We start from the raw sequence: 25,697 nt of genomic DNA on the forward strand, positions 1-25,697 counted from the left end.
AATCAAATTTAGCAGCATTGATAATCTGAATAAATAAATGTTACATTTATGTATCTGTGTTAAAATATTTATGGGGCACCTGAAGCCCTGGGGAGCCTGATGGAGCCGCTGGCTTAACTTGGATTAAACAGAAGTGCAAATAATTAATATTCATTTTAATTGTATTTTTTGATTTGTTGTTTTTAAGACTAATTGTGGGTTTAAATAGCTTTCACTAGCGATGTTTCCCACTAAAATACAATTTACCCAGTAATATTTTTACATTTCCTCTCAACTTAACATCTTTTAATACAAAAACATGGTGGACCGCCTCGGCGCCCCGACCACCACAGAAAACTTTTTATTGCAGTACTATAAGAAACAGAAACAGTTTATAAGCTCATTCCTTTAGCCAAGGTGTTGGAGAACCTAAATGTCTCCTGAACCTCTCAGTTCTGCAGAGACGTTAGCCTCTCACTGCAGCTGCCTCTCTGCCCCAACAAGGTGTAATGGAAGGGATTAGCTGCTGCTGTTATTAATAATGTGGCCAAATGTATTCCTTAAGGCTCCAAACCTTCAGGCAGGGTGGCGCGTCTCGATCCGTGTTTTCCAGGAAACACCCAAGGGACGACTTCCTGTTGGATCCCTGTCGAAAGCGGAAGCAGAACTGCGTGTCGCCAAGGCAACCTAGAAACACAACACGAAACGCTGTTTGAAATGCTGCATCAGGTTAAAAAAGCTAAAGACAGGGATACAAGTCAGATACAAGTGTTACGTCTACTGACATTTCTCCTGAAAGCAATTAATCATTTCACAATATGGACATCAAACATGTTTGTCTGTTGAAGTTCATAAGGTCTAATTAAGAAATGTAAAGAAGGCTCCACACTACATACTAGCAGAGCTGCCTCCATGTCTTCCCACAGCACACCTCACCGCGCTGTCTTGTCACAGCACAGGTCCTGGACCAGCCTCACTTATTCTCTACTCAGTCCCTCTCTTGGCAGTCTAGCCTATGATTTTTCTGGATCAGAGATTTTTACACCAAGGATAGTTTAAATTTTTACTGAAATTGCTCCACAGAAAAAAAAGCTAAATGTCAGTTTGGTTCCTTTTTTTTGCTAGCTGCAGACCCACATTTAGTAATAAAAATCCTGTTTTGGTTTTATGTTTTATTTTTCTGAGAAATTGATTCCTTGGATTTTCAACAGCTGTAAGCCAAAATCAAAATAAACAGAAAAACATAAAGGGCCAGTATGTGTCTTCCAGGCAAACAGTGCATTTTATAGCATAAAAAAGTAGCTATGTTACCTCCAGCTGTTATAAAAATGCTACATATATCAAATATGACTTAAAATAATGTATTTCCTAATTTAATGTCTTGAAATTGGGCCTCTGTCTCTTTAAAAACTCCTGTTCTTTCTGAAACTCCGCCTTCAGGAAGTCCTCACAACATGGCTCCTCTATAAAAACCTTTAACAATGTTTTACCTGCATTGCTCTGAGAGGTAGCTCCTACAATCAGCTCAACAGATGCACAGTTCCAACAGGTGTTTGCTAATTACTGCTGGCTAGTCTGAAGGAGCCAAACGGGGGAGTTGCCTGGGAGGGCTGCTCTGTGAGGAGGAAAACCTGAAGCTTGGAAACTGCAACTCCGAGGAGGAGCTACGCCTTGAAGGCGGGGCTAGGTCCACCCAGACGTTTAGCACAGCTGAACGGTTGCCATGGAGATTAAAGCATTTATCAAATATGCATGAAAGAATCAAAGCAATACTCCAGGTATATTTTTGATAAGGAAATAACATTACATCAATACCTAAAGCTAAAAAATATATATATTTTACACACCACTGTTGCTTTAAAATTGATCTGTGTTTGGGCAATACCAGCTTCCCTTTTTGAAAGTGAAGCTGGTTTATATCTGTATAAATTAAGCTTTTTATGACTTTTTGATACATAAAACTTGATGGGACATTAACCGAAATCATTAAATCTCAAAGAATCACTTTCCTACTTTTACTTCCTTCGCGCTAATTTATAATCTGGTTCTCCTGCCTAGAATGTTTTAATTTGCAGTATATACATGATTAATTTAATCTGACATCTCCTTGAAGATTTTGAAACACTAATAGCTCAAAATGCAAATTTCTATTGTTCCTATTGTGCATTACAGAAGATATTTATAATCTTACAAAGCCACTCTTTAGTTCTCTAAAAACAAGTGAAAACTTCTCCTCTTTTGCCTTCAGTCACCTTTGCATATCAAACCTAAAGTTATTCAAGCCAGAAATATAAATTTGTTTAGACGCATTTGTGAACTCTTGAGCGTCTTCCTGGTGTTCCAGGATCTTGACACAAACAGGAAGAGGAAAAGGGAAACCAGGAAGTACACAGTCACTGAACGGCATTTAACCTCAACCTGATCTTTGCACCCTCCCAGTTACCTCCTGGCGGATGGAGTGTGAGTCAAAAGATAAAATTAAACTCAGAATCAAAGTTTTAAGATACTGATGCCCTGATGGACTTTCGCAGTGTGGACAAATAAACAATCAGCTCCTAGAAGACTCCAGGATGTCGTGCTGCATTCAAGAACATCCACGATGAACGAATTCAAACTACTCCTCAGTTTGAATTCTCATGTTCAGCTGTCTTTTCTCGCTATAAAACATTTAAAGATTTAAATTAAATTTCTGTCATTCTTATTAAAGTTCAATTTAAAGAAATAAATATTGAAAGAAATTGATTCTCCCAATCAGCTTTTGGCAATTTACGTCACTCCATATTCCTCCTGGTGGCGCGTACGCTCGTCCACAAAATGGCTGAGAGAAAACATCAGAGTCAGACGGCTGTTCAACAATAATTTAAAAAGTATTCATTACCCAATGTACACATAATCATAATACTTTGACTTTTTTTTTTAAATCTGCACCTAAAAATTAACTTAAGTATGAAAAAAATAAAACTAGTACTATAACAAATAAAAACTAAACTAAAACTTAGCAATATTTAACTAATAATAACAGATATAAACAGCAAAGAACTTTTCAATAACCGTTTCTCTGATTGGTTGGATCAGATCCCTGTAGAAGCAATCACATGATCTCCACTACAATCATTGTGAAACACTTACCACCAATTGGCTGGACCTCTGTTGAATTAGCTCAGTCACTTTAAACGGAGGTGAATAATTATGCACTTATTTTATGTTTTTTACTTGATTATCATTTTGTAGAAATCATTTTTTACTTTGACATTAAAGAGCTTGTTTGTCAAAAAAGTCACATTTTGGTGATCAGGATTGATTTGTAAAAGCAATTAAAAAGGGAAAACATCTTTTTAAAGGCACTGTTCATACTGGAAGTGAAAGATCAGCCTGGTTAGCTGATTAGTCAGTGTTGGTTGGTTGAGGAAGCAAAACACAAATTTACCAGAAGTCGTTAGTCTTCATCCATCAGAATTCAATCCGAGTACCACAGCTTGTCAGAAAAGATCTGCGTTGCGTCACACAATCAATTAAAACATCTTTGTTATTTTCATGCGTCTCAGATTAAACCTTCCTTTTCCTGATTTAAACCGACTGAGCTGAGAAGCAAAATAACACTCCAACCACGTTTCAGAATGCGTTTCCCTTTTCAGAAAGCCAACTAAACGCCAACTGATTTCAAGATCTGAATGTGAATTATGTGAAACATGGAGAATCCAAGATGCAGGTCTATATTTTAAAGTCTCTTTGCTTCTAGAGCACGTCTGCAGGACGGTTTCTATCTACGTCTGAAAGCATTTTGTCCTCATCCTGTCACTGGACTGAAGGCTGAGAGTTCCTCATCTTCAACACTTGCTAACTCACAGAGAACAAAAACACACCTGAGGGCAAACTGTCGCTCTGCATTCACACGTAACGCCGCTGCAGCTTTACTCCGTCTGCAAGCGGTTTCAGGAACTGATCCACTTTGGTCTGCGTTTACTCTGAACTGGGTGAAGCATTTTTAAAAAGGTCACTGACTCCGTGGGGCTGACGGATAAACACTGACTTTTGGTAACACGCTGTTTGTTCTCCAGCAAATCTCTGTGTGCATACGCTGACAGTCAGTTGCACACAGGTGGACTAGCTACTGAGTTCTGCGTTTACATTACAAATGTGCACAAAACTTTAATATTCCACTAATAAAGAAAATTAAATAATGTATATGCATTTTAACTCAATTAAAAACCAATTTAAAACCACATGAGCAAGTTTGTTAATGCGGTAAGTAATTAAAAACCATCATCCTCCAACTACTTCCTGTCTTCTTCTTTGTCGCCTTTTCCACCATTCATTCGGTTGTCGATCATGAGACTCGTGTGAAAGTGTTTCCACTCCAGTTCTGTGAAATAAACCAATTGCAATACAGCAAAAAAAAAAGGAGGGTGGGGGAAAACAAAACTCATGCTATAGAAAAACTTTTTTATCAAAAAACGAGAGTTTGTTCGAAATTGGTGTGTTTAAATTAAATGTATTTTTAAAATGTCAAATTGTGAAATAATAAGATGGATGGAAACACAGCTGGTGAAAACGGGTTGAAAGAGAATGAAAACCACAAATTCAGTGTCTCACAAAATTGGGATATTGTGGAAAAGTCCTAGCATATTCATAGAAAGTTGAGTGGAAGGAAAAAGTGTACCAGCAACAAGAATAACCGCAGCCCTGATGGGATTGTTAAGCTTCACCAGGACTGGACTGAGTCAGAACCTCTGGAGCCACTGTGCTCAGACAGACCATGGGCTACTTGACCCAGAATAATTAAATCTACTACTTGAAATATTTCTCTCTTTGTGTTGAATCCTGATAAGAGCTTAGCTTTCTGAAATGAGGGACAGAAAATATTATCACCATTATTTAAAATTCACATTTTTCAAATGTTTATATTTCCATTCGGATTTCTAGAAACAGCCAAAGGATTTAAAAAACAAACAGCCAAATCACAATATCTCAGAAAGACTTTGTGCAAAAAATGTAATGAACATATTTAGTATTGCCCGTAGACCTATCCTAACCTGTTAAACAATATTAATTTTTTTTAGATGTGCCTGTAGACGGAGGGTCGTGTTCAAAGTGGTATGAATAAAGTATGATTTAAGTCAATTTTGCATCTGGAACCTTATGGGTAACGACTGTTTTGCACCGAGAACATAAAAATATGTGAGCTTAACTGGTTTTATTCCCAGTTTGTCGGATAATGTCAGTCAGGCTGTTCATGTTCATAAATTAAAATGTAATAATGGTGGACACACATATTTCTAGTTAGAATCTAACTTCGTTTAAACAAAAGCGCTTAGCACAGGGTGGGCTATCCTGGTCCTGGAGGGCCGGTGTCCTGCAACTCTTAGACGTCTCCCTGGTCCAACACACTTGAATCCAATGGCTGAATCACCTCCTAAGTGCAGTCAGGTTCTCCAGAGACCTGCTAACGACCTCATTATTTGACTCAGGTGTGTTGAAGTTGAGACAGATCTAAAGGTTGCAGGAGGCCGGCAGTCCAGGCCTGGAGTTCCCACCTCTGGCTTAGCATGAATTAGTCTTACGATGGCATTTCATCTTATCCATCCATCCATTTTCCATACACCCTTGTCCCTAAGCGGGTTGGAAGCGGTGCTGTTGCCTATCTCCAGCCAACGTTCTAGGCGAGAGGCGGGGTCACCCTGGACAGGTCTGTCGCAGGGCCATTTCATCTTATATGAAGCTTTAATTTTTCTGGTGCAGAGAAGAGAAGGAAGCTGCTGAAACAGGAACTCACCTGAGTTGGAGTCTGGGAAGGAAAGGTAGCAGATGCTTGTTTTCTGGAAGAAAACATTTATCTCATTAACTTACTGCTGACAACAGCATCAACACCAAACATGAGATTATTCTTCTTTCCTCTGCATCTTTCTCATCCCACTCCTGGGTCTCCAACAGCTTTGTACAGAAACTGTATTTCTTCTTTTCTTTGAGTTTGTTTCAAAATGTTCAAGTATCAGATTCTAAGTTGGATTTATGTCTGGACTTTGACTAGGCCATTCTAACACATGAATATGTCTTGTTTTGCTTTCCGGCTGTATGTTTACCCCAGTTTTAAATGTTCTGCAGCCTCTGACAGATTTTCCCTTGGGCTCTCAGAGAAAAGATTTAAATTAAATTACGCACATGAACTACTGTGACTTTTCAAGCAGGTTAACTGCTGAAAGGTTTTCCACTCCTACAAAACTATATTGTAATATAAAATCACATGAAATGGGAATAATTGTATATGATCAGGTATTGAACAAACTATCACAGTGCTACTTAGAGATCTCATATTATGTAATATTTACAGTGATAATGACAGAAGTGACATTAAAAAATATCTACAACTTCTTTGCTGTGATTTATTAGGTAACCACAAATACTTTTCCAAAAAAAAACATTCTGATTTTACAGGACTTCAGTTACATAAATATGTCATATTTTTGTTACTAAACAATACACAGCAACTGTATTTAATCACATTTTCAGCTTAATGATATTTGTTGATGCTCTAATGAAAAATGCCCATAATATTGACCGTTTCTGTTTTTTTTATTTTTTGACCACAATAAAAATAAACAATATGAAAAATGTCTACCCCTTGTGCTATGGATAAACTGTGTGACTTGGATACAGCCAGGTCCAATGAAGTTTGACTCACCTCTTTCTCTGACAGTTTGGAATGATGAGGATAAATTACCTGGAAGAAAATTAAATGATAAAACAGGAGTTCATCAGTTTTCACCTTTTAACTAAACATAATTTAAAGCAGGATCTTGTCTCAGGATGTATTACTTGTGTAATATGTGCAATTTAATTATTTTTTAATATAGTCTGGAGTGGAAAAACAACAGAGTAAAAACAACATTTCTATCTTTTTTCCCTCACTGTCTGAAGTCAAATCAGACCAAACTTTTCTTGTTTCTGGTCAGTTTGAATTAACAGAACTACTTTTATCTACCAAATGCCACAGAAATGATAAAATGTATCCTCTCTGTGACTGGACAAAGTGTTTTGGACCAGTCTAACTTTACGAAAGCTGACATTTCAACAGAAACTTAAATGAAAACCATTTAAAGTCTTTTTACTAAAAATGTTCAGTTAGCTTAACATATTTTTGGAGAAACTTCTTGCTGTGAAAAACTTGCAGCTAAATCTGAGTGAATAAAAATTAGTTTGTATTACTTTCCAGGACATAGCCAGAGCCTCCAGCAGCTGCTAACTAAAACATTCAGAGCCGAGTTGTTTTTACCTCCACCGCCTGGCCCAGCTCCAGGTCGAAGCCGACCACACAAATGCAGTGCAGCCAGGAGGAAAAGCGGTCCCACGGCAGGAGGAAAGCCTCCTGCGACTCCTCGTCGCCCCCCGTCCCCGGTGGAAGGGTTATCTCCTCGGCCGGGGAGATGCTGCTAGCGTCCTGGTCGTCCAGGTCCTCCGGCTCTTCAACCTGCTCCCCTACTTCCTCCGGCCCCTGCAGAGCCATGACCACGACCCGACACAGACGTCCAGGTGCTCCAAGGACTGTTAACGATCTGATAAATTAAGTTTTTCTACCCAGAGTCCTGCTGGAGGACAACAGAAAGCCGCAGAACAAAAACAGAAACCAGTGACTTAGCTAGCATTTAGCATAAGCAGCTGGGCCAATACGTAACAACGTCCTGTCGTTGCACCTCGTGACGTAATGACGCATAATCCTGACCGTTATGTAGTTATTCCTAGTCTTGTTTTGATCTTAAGCAAAAATACAGATCCTATCAATATTATTGAATAGTGCATCTATTTCAGGAACTTTTTCACTAAGTAAAACACGTCATACAAATTAAATGCACACAGATGGATGTTTGAAAGCCTTTATTTCTGTTAATTATGATTTTCCGCTTACAATGGAAACATGACCATATTACATAAGATCATTCCAAAACAGTTAATTAAAAAGTGTTTAATGAAAATTATGTTTATTATCTGATTAAAGGAAGTTATTTTCAAAAGCTACTTTTAAGATGACAAATGAACATCTGGTCTTATATTCTAAATTATTGAATATGACTGAAAATAGACATTTAAGATTTGATTGGTAACGGTCCATGCTTTTCATCTGGTATCACTATATCATACATTGACTAATATGTATTTGATCCCAGAGAAATGTTGTCTTGTTTTGTTGGTATTAGGACAGAACAAAAGAAAAATATATTAATTGATTGATGGATTCCAGCTGAGAATATTGTAAATAACTGCAATTTCTCTTGCTGCCTCACTACTTCAGATTATCTAATAATGCAACCTTTACAAAAAAAAAGCTAATTTCATTCATTCATGAATATATGGAGGGATATATGGCAACTGAAAAACGAATTCTGACTTTAATTTCAGATTTTTGTTTAAAAAGTCAGAAATTTGAGATGATAGTCTGAATTCTTTACCCAAAACCTTTATTTTGTACGGCAGTGTGTACATTGCTCTGCTCCAGATCCAAGGCATAAAGTAAGCCCCATAATTGGATGAATCACTTGTTCGGCCTGAGTGTCAGTCTGAGTCAGGACCAAAGGAGTAAATCAGCTTTATCCAAATCCTTTAATACATCCTCCACTGAGCAAACAGACGGATGAAACAACCTGAAGGGAGACTCTGATTCCCATTTAATTAATCAAAATTTTACTGAGCAAATAATAGCAGTTTACATGATTTATTTCTGTCACCAACAGAGAATCAGTATAAAAGATCATCAACATATGTCATAATATGTATGACCTAATACATTTAAAAAAAGAGTAGAATTTCAAAATGATGGTACTTTTTTATTTTATTTTATATGCCATAATGCGAAGCACAATAAAGTAATTTGTAAAGTTAACCAATTATATTTTAAACACAAATCTAAAAATACATATATTTTTAGAGATCCTTAAGATTGACATGGACCAGATCTTGTTTTTAAATCCTTTCACATCATCTTCATCGGCGGAGAATTTAGTTGCACATTTAAATTATTAAATATTTATTTTTCTTGGCACAGTAAGAACCATAAGATAGGCAATAATGTTATTTTTTATAACAATGTGGAGACCAGAAATGTCATGTTCAGCAAAAACTATAAATTACTTTTTGTCACACACTTCTTACTTTTTATCCTATATTAACGTTTTATTATTCATGTTTATTAAACATGAATAATAAAACTTTAACATGCATAATTTTTCAGTTTACACATACTGTATCCGCCTGCATTTTTCTAATTTATTTTATTCTTTCCTCATATTGATTTCAAAGGGGAGATTCTAATCTCTTGAGCATATTCAAGTTTTTTTCTATTTTTTTTCTCCAATTTATCCTTAAATGGACACTTATAAATGTAAAATACTCCCTGTGGTTCTTTGTAAGTTACACAGCTGAGCAATAAGAAGATAAAACACAGTAAGATGCTGGCAAATCTCAGATAATAGCCAGACTGTTGGCACAGTGACAGCTGGTCCCTCTGGTTGCTCTGCAGGAGGGCTGGGCAGAGCTGCAGAGATGCAAGGACCAGAACCAGGTCCATCTCATGACAAAAACCTGATCCTGAAAGTCAGGACGCACTAATATTAATAGGGAAAAAATGAAGAATTGTGGAGGACAAATAACGCATAATGAACAACAAAAAACTGGATCAGATGTACTTTATTTATCCCAGAGTTGGGAAATTATTGAGCGGCAGCAACACCACCATGACGAACAGAAAACAGACAAAAAGTAAAAATAAAATGCACATAAAATGTAACTTTCTTTTCAATAAAATAAAAGTATTATTTAAAAGTGTACATTCATGTTTTGTGTAAATGGAGCAATGATGATAAGAAGCTACCAGTAAATATAATATAATATAATATAATATAATATAATATAATATAATATAATTTTCTTAACTCTAAAGCACAAAAAACATGAATCTTTGAACACAATTGCCAAAAAGAGTAAATAAACAAATAAGCAGTGTAATTTATATGTTGGTCTAATTTACGTTCTCAGTATTAAAGTTAATATATACTTATAATTTTGCTTGTTAATGCTTGATTGGTGAGCCTTTATGCCAATAGAAAAACTCCAAAGTGTATTTTTCAGTGGTGAAAATTTATTTAATTTAATAAAAAATTATTTTGTCCCATATTTCAATAAACAAAGGGTGAAATAAGTAAAACTATGGGGGGTTGATGTGAGGTGTGGCTGTTTCATCATCTCATCCAGTATTGATTTAGTCTCAGGGTTCGGTTCACCAAAGAGCGGACAGGGAGATTTTGGAGCTATAAGCAGAATTTGATCTCCTCCAACATCACCCACACTGTCCTGTTCCCTCCTGTTCTCCCAGCTCCTAATAAACAGCCACAAAGATGAAGAATTGTAATAGAAACTGTAATCTGGTCTCATTATGAAATGTTTGAAATGGTGTCAAAGTTGGAAAAACTCCACCCCTGACATTTTATAAATCCTTTCAGGATAAACAGCAACACAAAAAGAAAAATATACAAAAATTAGTGTGACTATTGAAGAAGTGTTACAAGAAGGAAAGAAAAAACAATTTCAATCATTAAGTGAAAATTCTGGTGTTGTAAAATGTAACTCAAAACCAGATGTTAGCAGAGTAACCCAAAAAATTTTAGTAAACTAAGAGTAGCTTTACTTTAAAAAAGTCAAAAGTTGCCGTCAAAGACATAAAAATAAAACACCATTTTGTAAAATGATATAATCCGAAAGAAAAATGTATACAATGTACAAAGGCGCAATTGTACATATTATGTTATTTTATAAACTAAAAGGAAAATACAACAATGAAGTTGCGCTTTAACATAATCTGTGAGTCTTTGCTTCAAACAATTTTCATTTGTTCTTCATTTTGTGAAGTTATTCGCTTTAGGTAGAGCATCCAGAAATTATTCTGTACTAGTAAGAGTAGCGATACTTCATAACAATATTGCTCGACTAACAGTAAATTATAAAACTACTCCTAAAAGTGTATTTCTATTTTTATCCAAGTAAATGTAACTTTTTTTATCCACCTCTATTCAAGACAAACAAACAAAAAATAGAAAGTGTAAATTCAACCAATTAAAAAACAACAACAACACGGAAATAAAAATAAATATCCATCTATCGGTCTATCTATCTATTAATGAGGTAACCAGAGAGTTGGGTTAATCCTATAGGTCAGTGAACGCACCACGCCTGTCTGCTTTCTACTTCCAGTATGGCGGCTGGGACTTGCGGAGGAGGACAACTTCTTCTAGATTCTATCCAGAAAACCTCCGGAAGCCAACAGCTGTAATAAAACCCCACCACAGCAAACTGGATTAGGACTAATACAGAGAACGACAGCGCAACCAGCGTCCTCCAGTGAGGTTCCCCCGAAGCACAGCAGCAGTGTGATGCACGGGGAGCCGCAGTGAAGAAGAAACTCCCCAGATTTTTCCGCGTCTCTCTCCGTTCTGACTGTCAGTTAGCCGGCTAGCTGCTAGCTAGCTCACCTTTGCGCTTGCGTTCGCGGTGCAGGACTGTTTGTAGCCAATGACGCCTCGGCTTGCTGGTTTTATTTGCTACTGGAGACAGGTATGGCATATCGCTTCCACTCGGTAAGCGAACTGGTTGAGAAGGGTGGGGAGAAAACATTGGAGGACTTGAATGATAACTTTGGAAGTACTCATTAGCCTAGCCTAGCATAGCCTAGCTGGTTGAACGCCAGAAACGTTGGCCGAGAGTTAGAGATCCGCATTTTTGTTGTAAAAGACGACTTGCTAATCCCCTGAATATTGGCGGTTGAGTGTTTTGAGGCATAAATCCCCATCGGACTGCTTTAACCGACCCACGGGGGGTGTTTTTGGCTCTCCGGCTCTGCTAGGTGTCGTTAGCGGTCTCGTAGGTGCACTCTGGAGGGAGTGGTGACCCGACGTGAGGTGCCAAGATAAGGCTCCCTGTATCAGGGTAACAAGGTCACCCCGATTATCATGTGCCGTTTAGACGAACAGCAGATGACACTCGATTAAAGTGCGTGTGGACCGGCTTGTTGTTTGCCTGCTGCGGGCAGGTAAACGCATCACAGCTCGAAAAAAGGCGCAATAGTTCTGCAAATGTAGGGAATAAACAGGTGGGTTTATTTATTTGGAGGAGCTTCTGCTGTTTTGTGCGACGAAAGACAAACTTTGAGTGGTTTTACTTCCCAGCTCCACTGCTTGAATAGTTTGATGGACGTGAGGGGCTGTTTGCCAGGCTGTCAGTGCTATAATCAGTCATGTATGTCTTGACACATGGCACCTTGGTCTGTACATAGTGTTTGCTGTCAGATTTAAGCGTCGTTATGTAGCTTTAGTGGGGAGCCATTGAAAAAGGAATGTCTTGTCTTTTTATACATGTTTGGTTTGTTTTTTATTTTCCTTTTCCTCAAAGTCTAGTTGAGTCAAAGTGCAGTCCCGAGAGCGTACAGGGGACAATGCTTATCAGTTAGTGCCTAGAAGATTACAGAACCTGGAGATCTGCCTGCATACAGGCCGCCGATATTGTAGATTATTCTTTTTTAGTGGGGATGCACCAAAACCCTGCCAATCTGGATCAGGAAAACCTCTCCATTGTGTCTGGTTGGAGTAACACACTCAAGCCAAAATCAATGCCTTCAGCACTGGCCGTGTTCACCTGCCGACCCAACTCGCACCCATTCCAGGAGCGGCATGTGTACCTGGACGAGCCAGTCAAGATCGGAAGGTCTGTGGCTCGCTGCCGACCGGCCCAGAACAACGCCACCTTCGACTGCAAGGTGCTGTCCAGGAATCATGCTCTTGTGTGGTTCGACCACAAGACGGGGAAGGTAAGAGACATCCGCGTTTTCAATCCATGACTGACAAAAAGCATTGCTTTCTCACGAATCTATGATTGATTTGGTGGCATGAATATAATTAGATCCTGATTTTAATATGGAGCAATAGAGAAAAAAACTTGCTGATAACAAATTTTGCAGGACGATTAATTGTCCCAGAAGTTATATGACAAATGATAATGTTTGAACCAATACTGTCAGTATTTTTGGGATTACTGTTTTTACTGTTCACTGTTCAATGAAAGTATCAACAAATGTCAATAAATTTAGTGTATGATTATATGGCACCAAATATTGTGGTAAAACTTCATTTATCGCCAAGCCCTGCAATAAATTGTCCCAGAAGTTGTTGGGATAAACGATTATAGTGTTATCAAGTAATGTAATGGTAATGACATAATAACTCAACTTTGCCCTCAGTAAGCTTTACTTTTATAAAGAACACTTGACACTGGAACTGGAAGATATTTTAAATATCCAAAATAAATAAACTACAAAACCCAAAGATGATAAATAAAACGGAAATAAAAACCATTTGCAACCAACACCATGAAAGAAATTAAGTCTAAAGGATGTGTCGGCATTTATTGTATCGTTTTTCATTCAAAGTTTGATACTTTCATGTTGCAATAAATTCCAATTAATAATTTTTTTGGTGATCGGCGGATTTTTACATGTGAAGCCAATGTCATCCACCAATCTCATCCAGCTTGGCAAAGGTCTAAGAATCAGCCACTGTCCTCTTCTGCTCTCCGGTGAGAAAGGTTTGACTGACAGACCAGCCCACCAAGTTATGTCTGCACGTTTACAATTAACAATAGTTACTGCACTGTTGCCAACTCAACAACTTTCTTGCTCTATTGAGAAACATTTCCTAAAAAATTTGTATCGGCCAAAATCGGAATTGGCAGGTTAAACTTTTTAAAAGATCGGTAATTGGCCAGAAAACTGCAATCGGTGCACCCCAAAAAAAAAGTAATAAATAGTTCTTATTGTCACTTTTATTATTATGACAGTAGTACCAAAAAATATTGTGGTGAAACTTAAAGTTCACATCATCCAGCCCTACAATTACAACCCAGAAATTATTGTGATAAATGATGATATTGTTCTTTTGAAACCATTTTCAAATAATCTAACGGTAATGAAATAACAATGCATGTTTGCCCTCTCAAATATCAATAAACTTTATTTTCTAAAAGATTTTTCTAAAACACTTAACACCGGAACTGGAAAGTATTTTAAATATCCAAAATAAATAAACAAAACGACCAAAACAAAAAATAACAGAAATAAAAACCAAATCACATTCTTTGTGATTGTATTACAAATGGTATAAATTTCAGGAGCAGTTAGACAAAAAGAGAAGTATTAGTTTTTATTGTCACCTTTATCATTATCACAATAATACCAAAAAATATGGGGATAAAACTTTAAGTCCATATCACCCGCCTCCTTTATAAAGTCACTGTAAACAAAATTGCCCTTCAGAAAATATCAGAATGGAAATTATTGAGGTCATTTTAAATGATTTACTTATTGTGACATGTTTAATTTGACATCAACTCGTACAGCTGCTATTCATGATTAAACACCGTAGCTCAGGCTGCTGAATTTCAGATAAATGTCACGTTTATCACTAGTTTTCCTTTTGAAGTCGGATTCCTCAGTTTAACCGGCTGAACTTGTGTTAAACTGCAGTCATGTTGTGTGAATTTAACGATGTGAAGAAGCTGGAGAAGCGACCCATTCAGCACTAACCGGCCTCCTGAGACACCGCGCGTCTCAGAACTTGCTGAAAGATACGATTGTTGTCCTGTTTTCTAATTCCACTCTACTTTAACAATCATGACGGTGGGGATTGAAATTAATCCATTCAGACTTGATCTGCCCTGTGAGCATGGAAACTGCTGCTCACAAATGCTCCTTAAGATCCTAATTGATTAAGTAAGGCTGATTCAACTGAGCTGGTGTGAAGCTTTGAGCTGCAAATAACTTCCCAGATTTGATCATGTTTCTCTGGGCTTTTTATTTTTGGAGCACTTCATAAAAAAATATTGAAAATGTACATGCAGTCTTGTTTTTCAAAGGGGTTTGCTTTAGAATACAGCTGTGTGAGATCTCTTCCAGTAAGAATATAGAAGGTTTAACTGGTTTCATGAGTAGGTAAATATGTGAACCAATTTTAATCAAATTTAACGTAATCTCTTTAGACTTTGTTCTGCTTCCCAACAGCTTAATGAAACTCCTATCTAATTCCACTTTAATATCACAGTATTTAATGTTTCTCTGCTGACAAGTTCTGGTTTAAAATCCTCAGATTGAGAGTTAAAATGTTTGCGATGGAAAATCAGTTGTGTGTTTGTGATTTCTTTGAGGAACCAGCTAAACAGGTCGAGAAGCATCATGATTACCCTGTTCTGCGGCATGCAGACACTTTGAGATGCCCTGTGTGCGTGTGTGCGCGCGCGCGTGTGTGTGTGTGCATCATCTATTTATAACGACAGGAGTAGCGTCATCCTTTCCTCTCTTCAGGGATAAACACACACATGCATTCCTCCAAATACCAGCGCCACGGTTTTAATTGGTCTTGAACGATTCAGTGAGGTTTGCACTCATGTCCTTCACCAGAACCTGTTTGGATGAGTCCTTAACCTCCAGCAACATCTTAATGTTCGGCATTTATTTCCTTTATTCCTGCAGAATAAGTCTCTGTTTTGGGTGTTAATGCAGTTCAGTGTCAGCGAAGCGAAGCCGGACGCTGACTGGCTGTTAATGATTGAGTAGTGTGCTCACTACGGAGACCTCCTAAGACAGATGCAGCCCACTCTCTGTTAATTTATGACGCATAAAGGAGAGGTAAGCACGTGTTCATGGAGGCTTTAAGGGGCTGTAAACAGCTGGAGAGCTTTGTCCTTTATTTCCTGGTATCTCTTTGTCTTTTAAATCCAATAAATGCCAAGACTTATAAGGATTTAAAGCTAAATAAATCGAATAACCACAAATTGGTTGAGAAATCAACAGCTGTGTCTGATTCAGCTCCATTTAAATCAAAGCTTCTGGAAAGTTTGTGTCATTAGAAGATAATAACGAGAGGAATCTTTATAACTTGGAGCCATTTTGCTGTCAGGACAAAGAAACAACATGTTTGGAGCTGCAAATGTCACATGAGTTTTTGAAAAAAACCGACTGTATAGAGAAATATTGACTAGAGATGCAAATCTTTAATTGTCTAGTGATTTAATTCAGATTTTTAGAATCAATTCAGAAACGATTTTTTATTCAGAAACCAGGTTTTCCATTCAGTCGGTCTACAGACTGTTTAGATCATGTGACCAACAGGAGGGAAAGACAGCAGTATAAACAAATAAAACATTTATTTAAAACGATTCCTAAACTTTTAAAATTCAGTTTATGTTTAGACAAAAATAGGGTTGTGCTTAAAACTCTGTAGTTTAAGTTACCAGTATGAGGTGAACTTTGCTGTCTGGGTTTTTCTTCAAAAAGTATCAAAGAATCATTTAGAAGATAACTTTACAAAAACAATTAATCAGAATAAAAATAATTTTTGACCATTTAATTCAATATTCCCATGATTAGGAATTGTGACTCTAGAGGAAAAAAAATCTGCAACTTTAGTATCTACTTTAGGACATTTTGTCTAAATTTTAAAGATGGTTAATTTCTACTTTTAGGATTTAAAATAAAGATGACCATAAGAGGATGGAAATTCATGTTATTTAAAAAGCTCATAGATTCCAACCTAATAAGGAAAACAGATCTTAAAACATGTTACTGGTACTTTAGTGGTACTCTTACTTTTATTGGTACTTTTTTTGGAAAAATTAAATGCAAATATTGCAGTAAGAAAAAAACTATTAAAAACCTACATTTATTATTTCTGCATTTATAAATATGAACAAGTTCCTTTTTAATTAAGAGCCTTTGCAAGCCCTTTTTTGGAGATTAGAGTCATCTGGAGGTGTATTGTGGAGAAACATGCATGAATTATTGCAAAAATATTGATAAATGTATCAGTTGAGATTAGCTCACATTTTGTGCAATAATAATGCACTCAGTTACTGATGTAACAAATTGTTTTGCAAGCCGTTGGGTTTGAATACACGGCTCTCCATTCAAGAGTGTTTGTTTTTGTTTTGTTCGGTGTTGTACCATAAAAATAATCCACAAATTCAAAGGACTTAACATGCAAATTCTGAAAAGTGTGGCAACACCAAAGTCCAGCGCGCGCATTTTCGGATTCAGAGTCTTCTTGCGTAACCAGAGCCTCATCACCGCAGCTTCCTCTTGTGATAAGAGAAACGTTTTGTTGAATGAGTCTGCAGGTTTGGGTTGAAAATGACTCATTCGTTTGGATCCAAATTGGTTGCTTTGCATCAAACTTTCACCTTTGCTGTTCTGATCGGAACGCAACCCAAAGCAGAAAGGTAAAATACTTTGTTTTTCTGAGTCTTGTTTGTTTGGCTGCTGGATTGACTTCACCTCAAAGCATCTAATTGTTTTTAAGTGTTATGGCAGTGAACTAGAGCGTTGACTGACTCGAGAACAGCTGGTGTGATGAATGTTTTAAAGACCTACGGAGAAAGTGAAGCAACGTTTTGAACGGCGGCGGCCATCATGATAAGAGATCAGACCTAATGAGGCTGCAGGGCCTGGAGCTCCAGTTTGGGAATCTCTGAGGAAGAGGAGATGAGATGCTGCAGATCTAATCGAAGATGTCACTTCCTGTTTCATAATTCTTCCTCTCTGACTTTGAAAAAGTTGCCTTTTCCTGAAGGAAATGCATTGAGAGTTTACATCTAGGGTAAGATGGAGAAGATTAATCGATTGTTGAAATAACCGTCAACTAATTTAGTAATCAAATAATCTTTAACTGGAGTACACAGACTCAAAAAAGGTAGTTTGCTGAAAGAACAACACAATCAGAGCAGAAATTAAAAGCAAAACTGTACAAAAATGCATACATATTGCACTTATGATGAAAGACTCTTTATCTGTAATGGGGCTCTTCTATACGATTATTTTAGCAATCAATCAATTATTCTGACAATTGAATAAATAAATGCCTCCCTCCTGAGGTAGCTCCTAAAGCTAGTAAAAGATTTAGCTGTGAAAATGAAGAGAAAATAAACAATTCAGTTCCTTTTTTTTGAAAACATTTTATTGCTTAAAATGCAATAAAATTAAAACAAGTTTGAAGTACAAAGAAAATGCTTAAAGTTCAAAAACGGATGATAAAAAATTTAACTAACTTTTAAAAATAAAAGCAAACTTAAGTTGATGCCTTAGTAAAAACTGCTTTTTATGTTACACTTCACTGTCAATCTCAAGTTTGAGTAGGAAACAACATTTTAATAAAAGATTTCTATTTTTTTGTCAATACTCTCCTTGATAAGCAACAAGGGACAAAATGGAGCTGGAAAACAAAAGCTTAAAACAGGAAACGTTAAACTACTAAGGCAGCAGAGAGCAAAGTCAGCGGTCTGGAAGTATTTTCCTTAATTAAAAAGGGAATTGAATTTTTAAGGTTTTTTTCTTAAATTTTCTATAAAACAATCTTAAACGGGCAGTATTTTGTGTTTTCAGGCATATAGTGCATTTTTTAGCATTATCAATAACCGGTACCTTGAGTTGTTTTGAAAATGCTACATATATCAAATATTAAAAGAAATTTTACTTCCTATTTTGACACCTTGAAATTGGGCCTCTGTCTCTTTAAAAACTCCTGCTCTTTCTGACACTCCACCTTCAGGAAGTCATCACAACATGGCTCCCGCATTAGCCGGGTTTTCTCTACAAATATTCGACCTGATCTGACTCTGAACTTGAAAAGGGTTTGAGGAGAGTCCTGAAAGTCGAGTCCTTCAGCTCCATCATCATCGTCAGCTGCCAAAAACCAGCCTTTGTGTTAATCAGAGGAAACCCCGAACCTGTGTTACTAAAGCCGTACAGCTGCTGCGCGTCGTCCATTCCTCCCTGCAGTGAACCGTAACGCGCTCCAGCTGACCAGGCCTGACCGGGTTTATCCCTCAGCAGCAGGTAGATGTGTCACATCAGAACCGTGTGTGGTAACTCCAACAGTTAACTTCTGCTTGCAGAAGACAAAGCTTCCTGACGAGCTGTGGCTTTCAGTCGCAGGTTAATTATTATTTCAGTTATGTCGACATTACAGCAGCTGACGATTGCATGTTAAAGGGAATTGATGAATTAAGCTTCCTTTTTTTTAGACTGTCCAGTCATGTGGACAGCAGTTTCAACATCTGCAACATGAAGCTGGATTCTCCTGATATCCTCTGTTTCATATCTGAGCAGTTCTGTAGAAATTTCAACTGAGAAGTGGAAATAAAGCAGGAGAATCCCAGACACTTGCAGATTTATTAGAAAGGCTTTAATGCTCCCGGTTTGGACAGCTGACACCTGTAGTGCAGGGGTGTGCAAACTTTCTGTCACATCGACCAAAAATTGTCAAGTCAGAATTACCAGTGGTCAAAAAAATATATAACTTATAAAATAGTTAAAAATAAGTAAGTATATTACAACCTTCATTTTCCTTCTATACAGTAAACTAAGCAAAAATAATTCAAAGGAGCACATAAAGTAGCTAGACTCTTTGTAAGAATGGGGTTTGTAAGTTATGGAATATCCAAAAATTAAAAAGGACTTTACACATTTGTCTCATGAAAACAATGATCTACTTTGCACATTTTTGGGGGAAAAAAACATTTTTTGATGCATTTAGCTGTGTTTTATAAATGATTAAAAGCAGATTTTGATTCACCAAGTTGCAGAAGGCCCAGAAATCAAATTGTAATTCCCAGAGGAGAGTTTGTGGTGTTGAAGGTTTCTTCGTAAGCGCGCTCATCATGACGGGAATCAGTGGATGTTAAACGTGTGAGGACCGCCGCCTGTTAAACCATATTTTCTGAATATTTTGTCTCCGAGGCACATCAGGTGCTGTTTGTGCTGGGTGAGAGATCACGTTATTGTCGGTCTACTTGTTGGCTAAAAATGAGGACAAACCACACACACACACACACACACACACACACACACACACCCTAGTAGTAGATGACTCATTTGATCATCGTTGTTGGCTTTGGGTGTGCACTGTTTTACTCCACTCCCTGTGCCTTTAGTTTTTCTGAGCACAGACTTACTGAGGATCAATTAAGATCAATGTCTGAGAAACTTTGCTTTGAATTTGACAGCTTTAAAGGGGATCTATTATGCAAAATTTGCATTTTGCATGTTTTTATACTTCCATCTGGGTCTTCTTACAAAAACAGGACTTAAAAAAAACACACATGTGTTTTTTGGGATTTACTTATTTTTTGATGTCTGGAAAATGAGTCATTTTAAAAATCCTTCACATATCAGCAGGCACTGCCCGTCACCTAGCAACCCCAGCGAATCCCAGCTCGTTTGGTCAGCTGGTTTTACTGCTGTAGGGACAAGGCAAGTGTTTTGTTGTTGACTTACCATCCAGAAACCACCTGCTACATTCTTGCAGGCTGTGCAGGAGGCTCCACTCCTGCTTTTCAAAGATGTACGGTTGTGTAATTGCACATCTGTTTCCAGCCATTTTCAAGCGTGAGTGTAAACATTCAATTGGGGGTGTGATTTTAAAACACAACGCATCTTTTTAGCGTCCAGGGGTTTTAATGTGGCCAGTGTAGGTGTTTACTGCTGCATCATGGGTATTTACGTTTCAGATATAGAGGGAGTTTGGGTATAAATTTCCAAATGCTGCAGGAAGGCAGGTGGTTCTCTGTTATCAGTCTGCTATCAGTCACATCTGAATACAGTCAGTGATGGGAACACTACCAGCAGTACAACACGGAACCATTTTATTGCTGCTTTGCAGATTTTTTCTTTTAGTACAGTGAAGATGTGAAATTATTTTTTTTCTCCTCACCCTTCCCCATTTGCACATTTCACACTTAAAACCTGCCGACAGTTGAGATGTCTCCCACAAATTCATCATCACCTCAAGTATTTTTCTACTTTAATATGAAACAAAAGGGCTGAATCTAAAGGGGAATCAAAACTGATCTGCTGCTGGAAGTAAGGCTCTGCTAACGAGGTGAAATAAGAACGACCTTTCGGATCAATGCAGGGTTACGCCGGTCCTACTAACCTCACAGCCCTCAGTCTCAGCAGCTCATAATTATGTCTAGTCATAAAATGAATTTATCATTGGCACACAGTAGATCCAAACTGAAGCCGCAAGATTTGAACTTTGAACTTAAAATTTGTTGCAAGTATGCAAGAAAACATGATGCAAAATGACCAGAAACTGTATATATACAGCAGCTAATGTATACATAGTTCTAGAGCTGGATTATACATTTATCTGTCATCACAGTACGCAGTATTGGTAGGATAATCACATGTGCTATGATAATTAATCATTCGTACTGATTATAATGAAAATTGGTGTTCCTGATATATTTTTTTTATTGTTAAGCAGGCAGTGCTGGAGACGGGCATCACTTATTCATGCTTTAACCTCATTAATAATTTTCAGAGCGACGCAATTAAAATGCTCACTTACTACTGCGTGTGTTGCATCTTTCTGCTTCAGCTCCATCTATACCTGAGATTAATGCAGGAGGCCGAGTCAGCAGGAGCGTCTCAGGGGAAAAAATGAACTTATCCCAGTTTTGCTGCTGATTTGATTTTAACTGTCGTCTACAGGTGAGCCTGTAGGGTAAACCGAGTTGGGATTTAACTCGCATGGACAGCTTTTCAACACTTCCTCACACAGGAAGGTGATGCTGTCGACATCGTCTGCCTTACTCCGAACACACCATGCAACAGTTTCTACCTCACTTCAGCACAAAGCCGCCTGGTATTTTACATAATTTTTATGTTCAATAGTCAGATTGCATTGCTGTTGATCACTAAAGAGAATATTCAGCAGAATTAGCAGAAAGACAGAAAATGTACACAGCGCTGCTGAATCCATCCGCACGGTCCAGAACCTTCTTTTACACTGCGTGTCGCTTTATTTAGTGACTTCTCAGGAAAAAAAAAACATGAATTTAACAAAATCATAATCGACAGGTCAGGTTTGTTAAAGATCGATCGACCGGAAAACTGCAATCGGTGCAATTCTAAAAATACATATACATATATATGAAAGCACAATAAGAAACTGTAAGCTTAAATTTACAACACAGGACAATAATACTCTGCAACTATTTATATTTTGTAGCATTATTATTATTTAGTTATTAGTGTTGTGTTTTACCGTGCAGGGAGGTAATATTTTTACACATTTTAATAAGGAAGGCTGAATTCCCAGATGCTTGTTGGTTTCGTTCTGATAAAGAGGCTCAGATTTTGTCATATACTAATTAATCTGATTCTGCTCCTCCATAAAAATATTTCTACAGTATCAAAAATGGTATAGATTATTTTTCTTAGTATTAAGTGTGTTAAGTTTGAAATTTTATCAAACCAACGCCTAGAAAAGGGATTTTTTATTTTCTCTTTTGTTGGATTGCAAACTGTCGGTTTTTTTAATCCTTCATTTTATGTGGAACATTTTGCTTTAAAAAAACAAACAAGCCTTGCCTTGATGTTTTCCTTTAGTCTAAATCTCTAAAATGAAATCAAAATTGTAACTCATTTAATCGTACATTAACTTTTAAACTGTGGACGTCTTTTTGAAAGGTTCTAGAAATGTTTTATATAGTGGAGAAAATGTCTCTTTAGCTTGTAAAGGTTGCTAACTTAAACCTTCAGACTAGACTTTTGTCCTGCTAGTTTGGGTATTTTTGCCATTTGTGTTGATAACTGAATGAAATATTCGACTGGTTTGTGGTTTGCATTTCCAACGGTTTCCTTGTTTTAAGCTGAGAAATGGACATTTGAGAGTAAAATGAATTTATTCCAGGGTTGTTCTGGAACCAGATAGTGGGACTGGGCTTGCGTTCACACGCGGCTACACCCTGGTGCAGGAATATGTTCGCTGATAAACGCCGGTTCTGTTTGCCAGCAGCTTCTAACAGGCTCTTTTGGAGACGGTGGCAGAAGTCCAGGCTCCTCTTTTCTGGCTCTGCTTCAACTGAGACTGGTGCTTTCTCTCCATCTTTAGCTCCCACAGTAAACTCCAAGTGCTCTTAGTTTTATCTCATAGTCAACCTTTGAAAAGTGTTGGATTAATTAAGAAGAAAGCACCGCACCATGATCTCAAAAGGCCTTTTTAAATATTTTTTTAACCCTCTTTAATGAAATGTTTCTGAAAGTACCCAATCCATCTGTAAGCAGAACTTTCTGAACTCTGATGGATTCATTTTCAAACAAATCCTCCTTGAACTTGTCTCAGACAGCATCTCTTGTCATTAAGAGGAAAACTGCATCAAAATGCTGATCTTGCTTTCTGCTTATTAAGCATCGGCGCTCATTGATCGATGTCACTTTGCTGTAGGTATTTATCCTTTACATCACTGCTCAGCTCAACAGAGCAAATGTTTACCTGCCGACAGCGTCCTGTCACTTGGTTCACTTCAGGGTGAATGTTTATTTTATAATTTAAGGTTAGAAATGTCTGTTTTTCAACTCACCTTATAGTATTTGTATCTGATCCCGTGCAAACATTGAGAAATGTTAGCGAGACAGTAATTGGTAGTTTGACCAGGACTTGTGGACCTTTTCATGTGTGTGAAATGCGATCAGTCGCTGCTTTTTGTTGTCTTTTCTCTTCTGGGTTTGACCTTTTCTCTGCCTGGCCTCAGTGTGAAATGAACAGATTTGTCAGACCAAAGTGTGACAAAATGATTCAGTAACATAAAGAGACGATCTTATCCCTCATCCCGCAGCTGTGACTAATCCTCATTCAGGGCCTATTTAGTTGTGCTGTCAGTAATTATTAACAGAAGGTTTATGGCTCCATTGGCTGTTTGATCTTCCACTTTGCAGCTTTGCTTTTTCAATTCCAGATTCATAGTTACTTTGATTACTTTGTTGATGGATTACTGAGATGTAAATAGATAAAACAGCAATTCAGAATGAACTCTTATTAAAATGTATGTTAACCAGATGTGGCGCTAAGCTTTCTCTTATCTGTCAGTTTTACTGATGGCATAAAATAATAATCTGATTCTAATCCACTCTATGCTTTTTAAACATGTTCACTAGCATTTAATTTTTATTTGGCTTAATTAATATTCAACAAGCCTAATATCAAGCAAGTAAATGCTTTTTTGTTCACAGCGGCAGTAACTACGCATAAACGGTGAAACTGAACGATTGCACTTAAATTATTAATAATTCACTTACAGACTTGCAACTTCCTCCTGGTCTGCCTGAACCCGAATTGCCCTCTTAATCAAAAAGTTTTGATGTTGATGTAAAGGATGAATCCACACTGGAACTACAAGCACCAGTTCAGAGAGAGTTTTGAAATCTGGGAATATTTCGCCTATCAAAGTAATCAGAAGTCGGCAAGACTTTGAATGAGGAGTTTTACGGTCCTGTAAATTCTTGCAGGAAAAGCTGATTTAATACTTGGAATGTTACATTTTTACAGTAGCATTTGTGCTTTTGAGACTGACTATGCAGACAATTGTAATAAAAACACAGAAGACTGCAATTAAAATGTTAAGTCATCACCCAGCCGTACTGCAAAACTTGAGAATTTCATTCAGCTAATTGTTATGAACTATTACCAGAAACCGGCCCGTGGACTTCTTAAAGCTACGGGTTTCTACCTTATTGAAATATATTTGACTGCTTTTTGTACAAAAGCTGCTTATTTTGGCATTGCTTTGAGTGAGTCGAGGTGCTGCAACCAGAACATTGCTGGATTATTTGGTGGTAAATACTTTTCTTTTCTTGAATCCATAGAATTGAATTTCAATTAAAAAGAAATCTTGTCATTTGTTCAGTTGGAACTCTGGAAAAATTTTAAATTAGTCAAAATTAAATGTGATCTGGTAAGCCTATAAAAATGATAAACCTACCTAGAAAGATGGATTTACAACACTATGATTAGAACAAATCATCTTATGAAACAAAGAAACATTTTAGCACGTAGCTAGCCATAACTATTTTTGCACTTTGCTAAAGGATATGAAATGGGAATTAGATTTTTTTTTTTTGAGTTAAGAGCGCATATTTCCAGGTGACCAACTAGGAAATGTAATTTTGTGGGCTGGAATTGCTTTCAGAAAAGGACGCCCTTTACCACCTCTGTCATTGGAGCCAACGTTATGCCACAGAAATGTAAACACGATCTCTGTTTTGCATTGGAGATAAAAGTATATCTGAGATGCTACATGCGGTCCTCTTGAGGTGGGATTATTTTTAGATGTGCAAGGTCTCATTGTACCTCTGGTGAGTGATTCCTAGAAAATTATCCGTCATATGATGAATACTTTCTGCTAACGTGTCTTTGTGCGCTTGCCAAGGAAACCTGTTGTCATGTGTTGACCTCCTGACTGGTTAAGTGGACGTTGTTTCTTTTGGCTGCTTGCTGATGCTTTCGCTGCTCTGAGAGCTTCAGGAACGAGGAGAGCAGCGGGAATGCTGGCGGAGAAACTGCATTTTGAGAAGGCATGCAATCATGTGCTCACATGTTGGTGGTGGATAGGGGGTAAACATTTCTTTTTTTTTACGGGCATGTCCTGGACATGCCCGTCCAGGACCACGGGCATGTGGTCCTGGACGGGACCACATGCCCGTTTTCTTTGATTTCCTTTTTCTTTCACTAACCTGGCGTCGGTGTGTTTGAGCTTCAGCTGGTGGTGTTCATTTTATTTAATATCTTTTCTGCATTTACAGAATAATTACTCAATGTTCATTTAATGGTGCATGGTGGTAAATGACTCGTCGAGTC

General features: G+C 37.5%; 2 protein-coding genes across 8 annotated transcripts in view; one reads left to right on the top strand and one right to left on the bottom strand.

Moving 5' to 3' along the window:
• The window catches only part of dennd6a (DENN/MADD domain containing 6A), a 29,169-nt gene extending 21,473 nt beyond the window's left edge, over positions 1-7,696 (bottom strand). Inside the window, exons 1-4 of the mRNA XM_007575726.2 lie at positions 7,250-7,696; positions 6,659-6,697; positions 5,753-5,795; positions 554-666 (exon numbers count right to left, since the gene is read on the bottom strand). Of these exons, the coding sequence (XP_007575788.1) occupies positions 554-666; positions 5,753-5,795; positions 6,659-6,697; positions 7,250-7,480 (426 nt within the window). The 5' untranslated portion in view covers positions 7,481-7,696. The remainder of the gene's footprint in view (positions 1-553; positions 667-5,752; positions 5,796-6,658; positions 6,698-7,249) is intronic.
• A 3,516-nt stretch (positions 7,697-11,212) lies between these two features.
• The window catches only part of slmapa (sarcolemma associated protein a), a 56,087-nt gene continuing 41,602 nt past the window's right edge, over positions 11,213-25,697 (top strand). For 4 of the 7 annotated variants that reach the window (XM_016662703.1, XM_007575729.2, XM_016662706.1 and 1 more), the window contains exon 1: positions 11,213-12,823. In XM_016662703.1, the coding sequence (XP_016518189.1) occupies positions 12,545-12,823 (279 nt within the window). In that variant the 5' untranslated portion in view covers positions 11,213-12,544. The remainder of the gene's footprint in view (positions 12,824-25,697) is intronic. The other 3 variants (XM_007575730.2, XM_016662704.1, XM_016662707.1) reach the window with 1 other exon arrangement.

The sequence above is a fragment of the Poecilia formosa genome, unplaced genomic scaffold (genome assembly GCF_000485575.1).
Source record: "Poecilia formosa unplaced genomic scaffold, Poecilia_formosa-5.1.2 Scaffold387, whole genome shotgun sequence".
NCBI lineage: Eukaryota > Metazoa > Chordata > Actinopteri > Cyprinodontiformes > Poeciliidae > Poecilia > Poecilia formosa.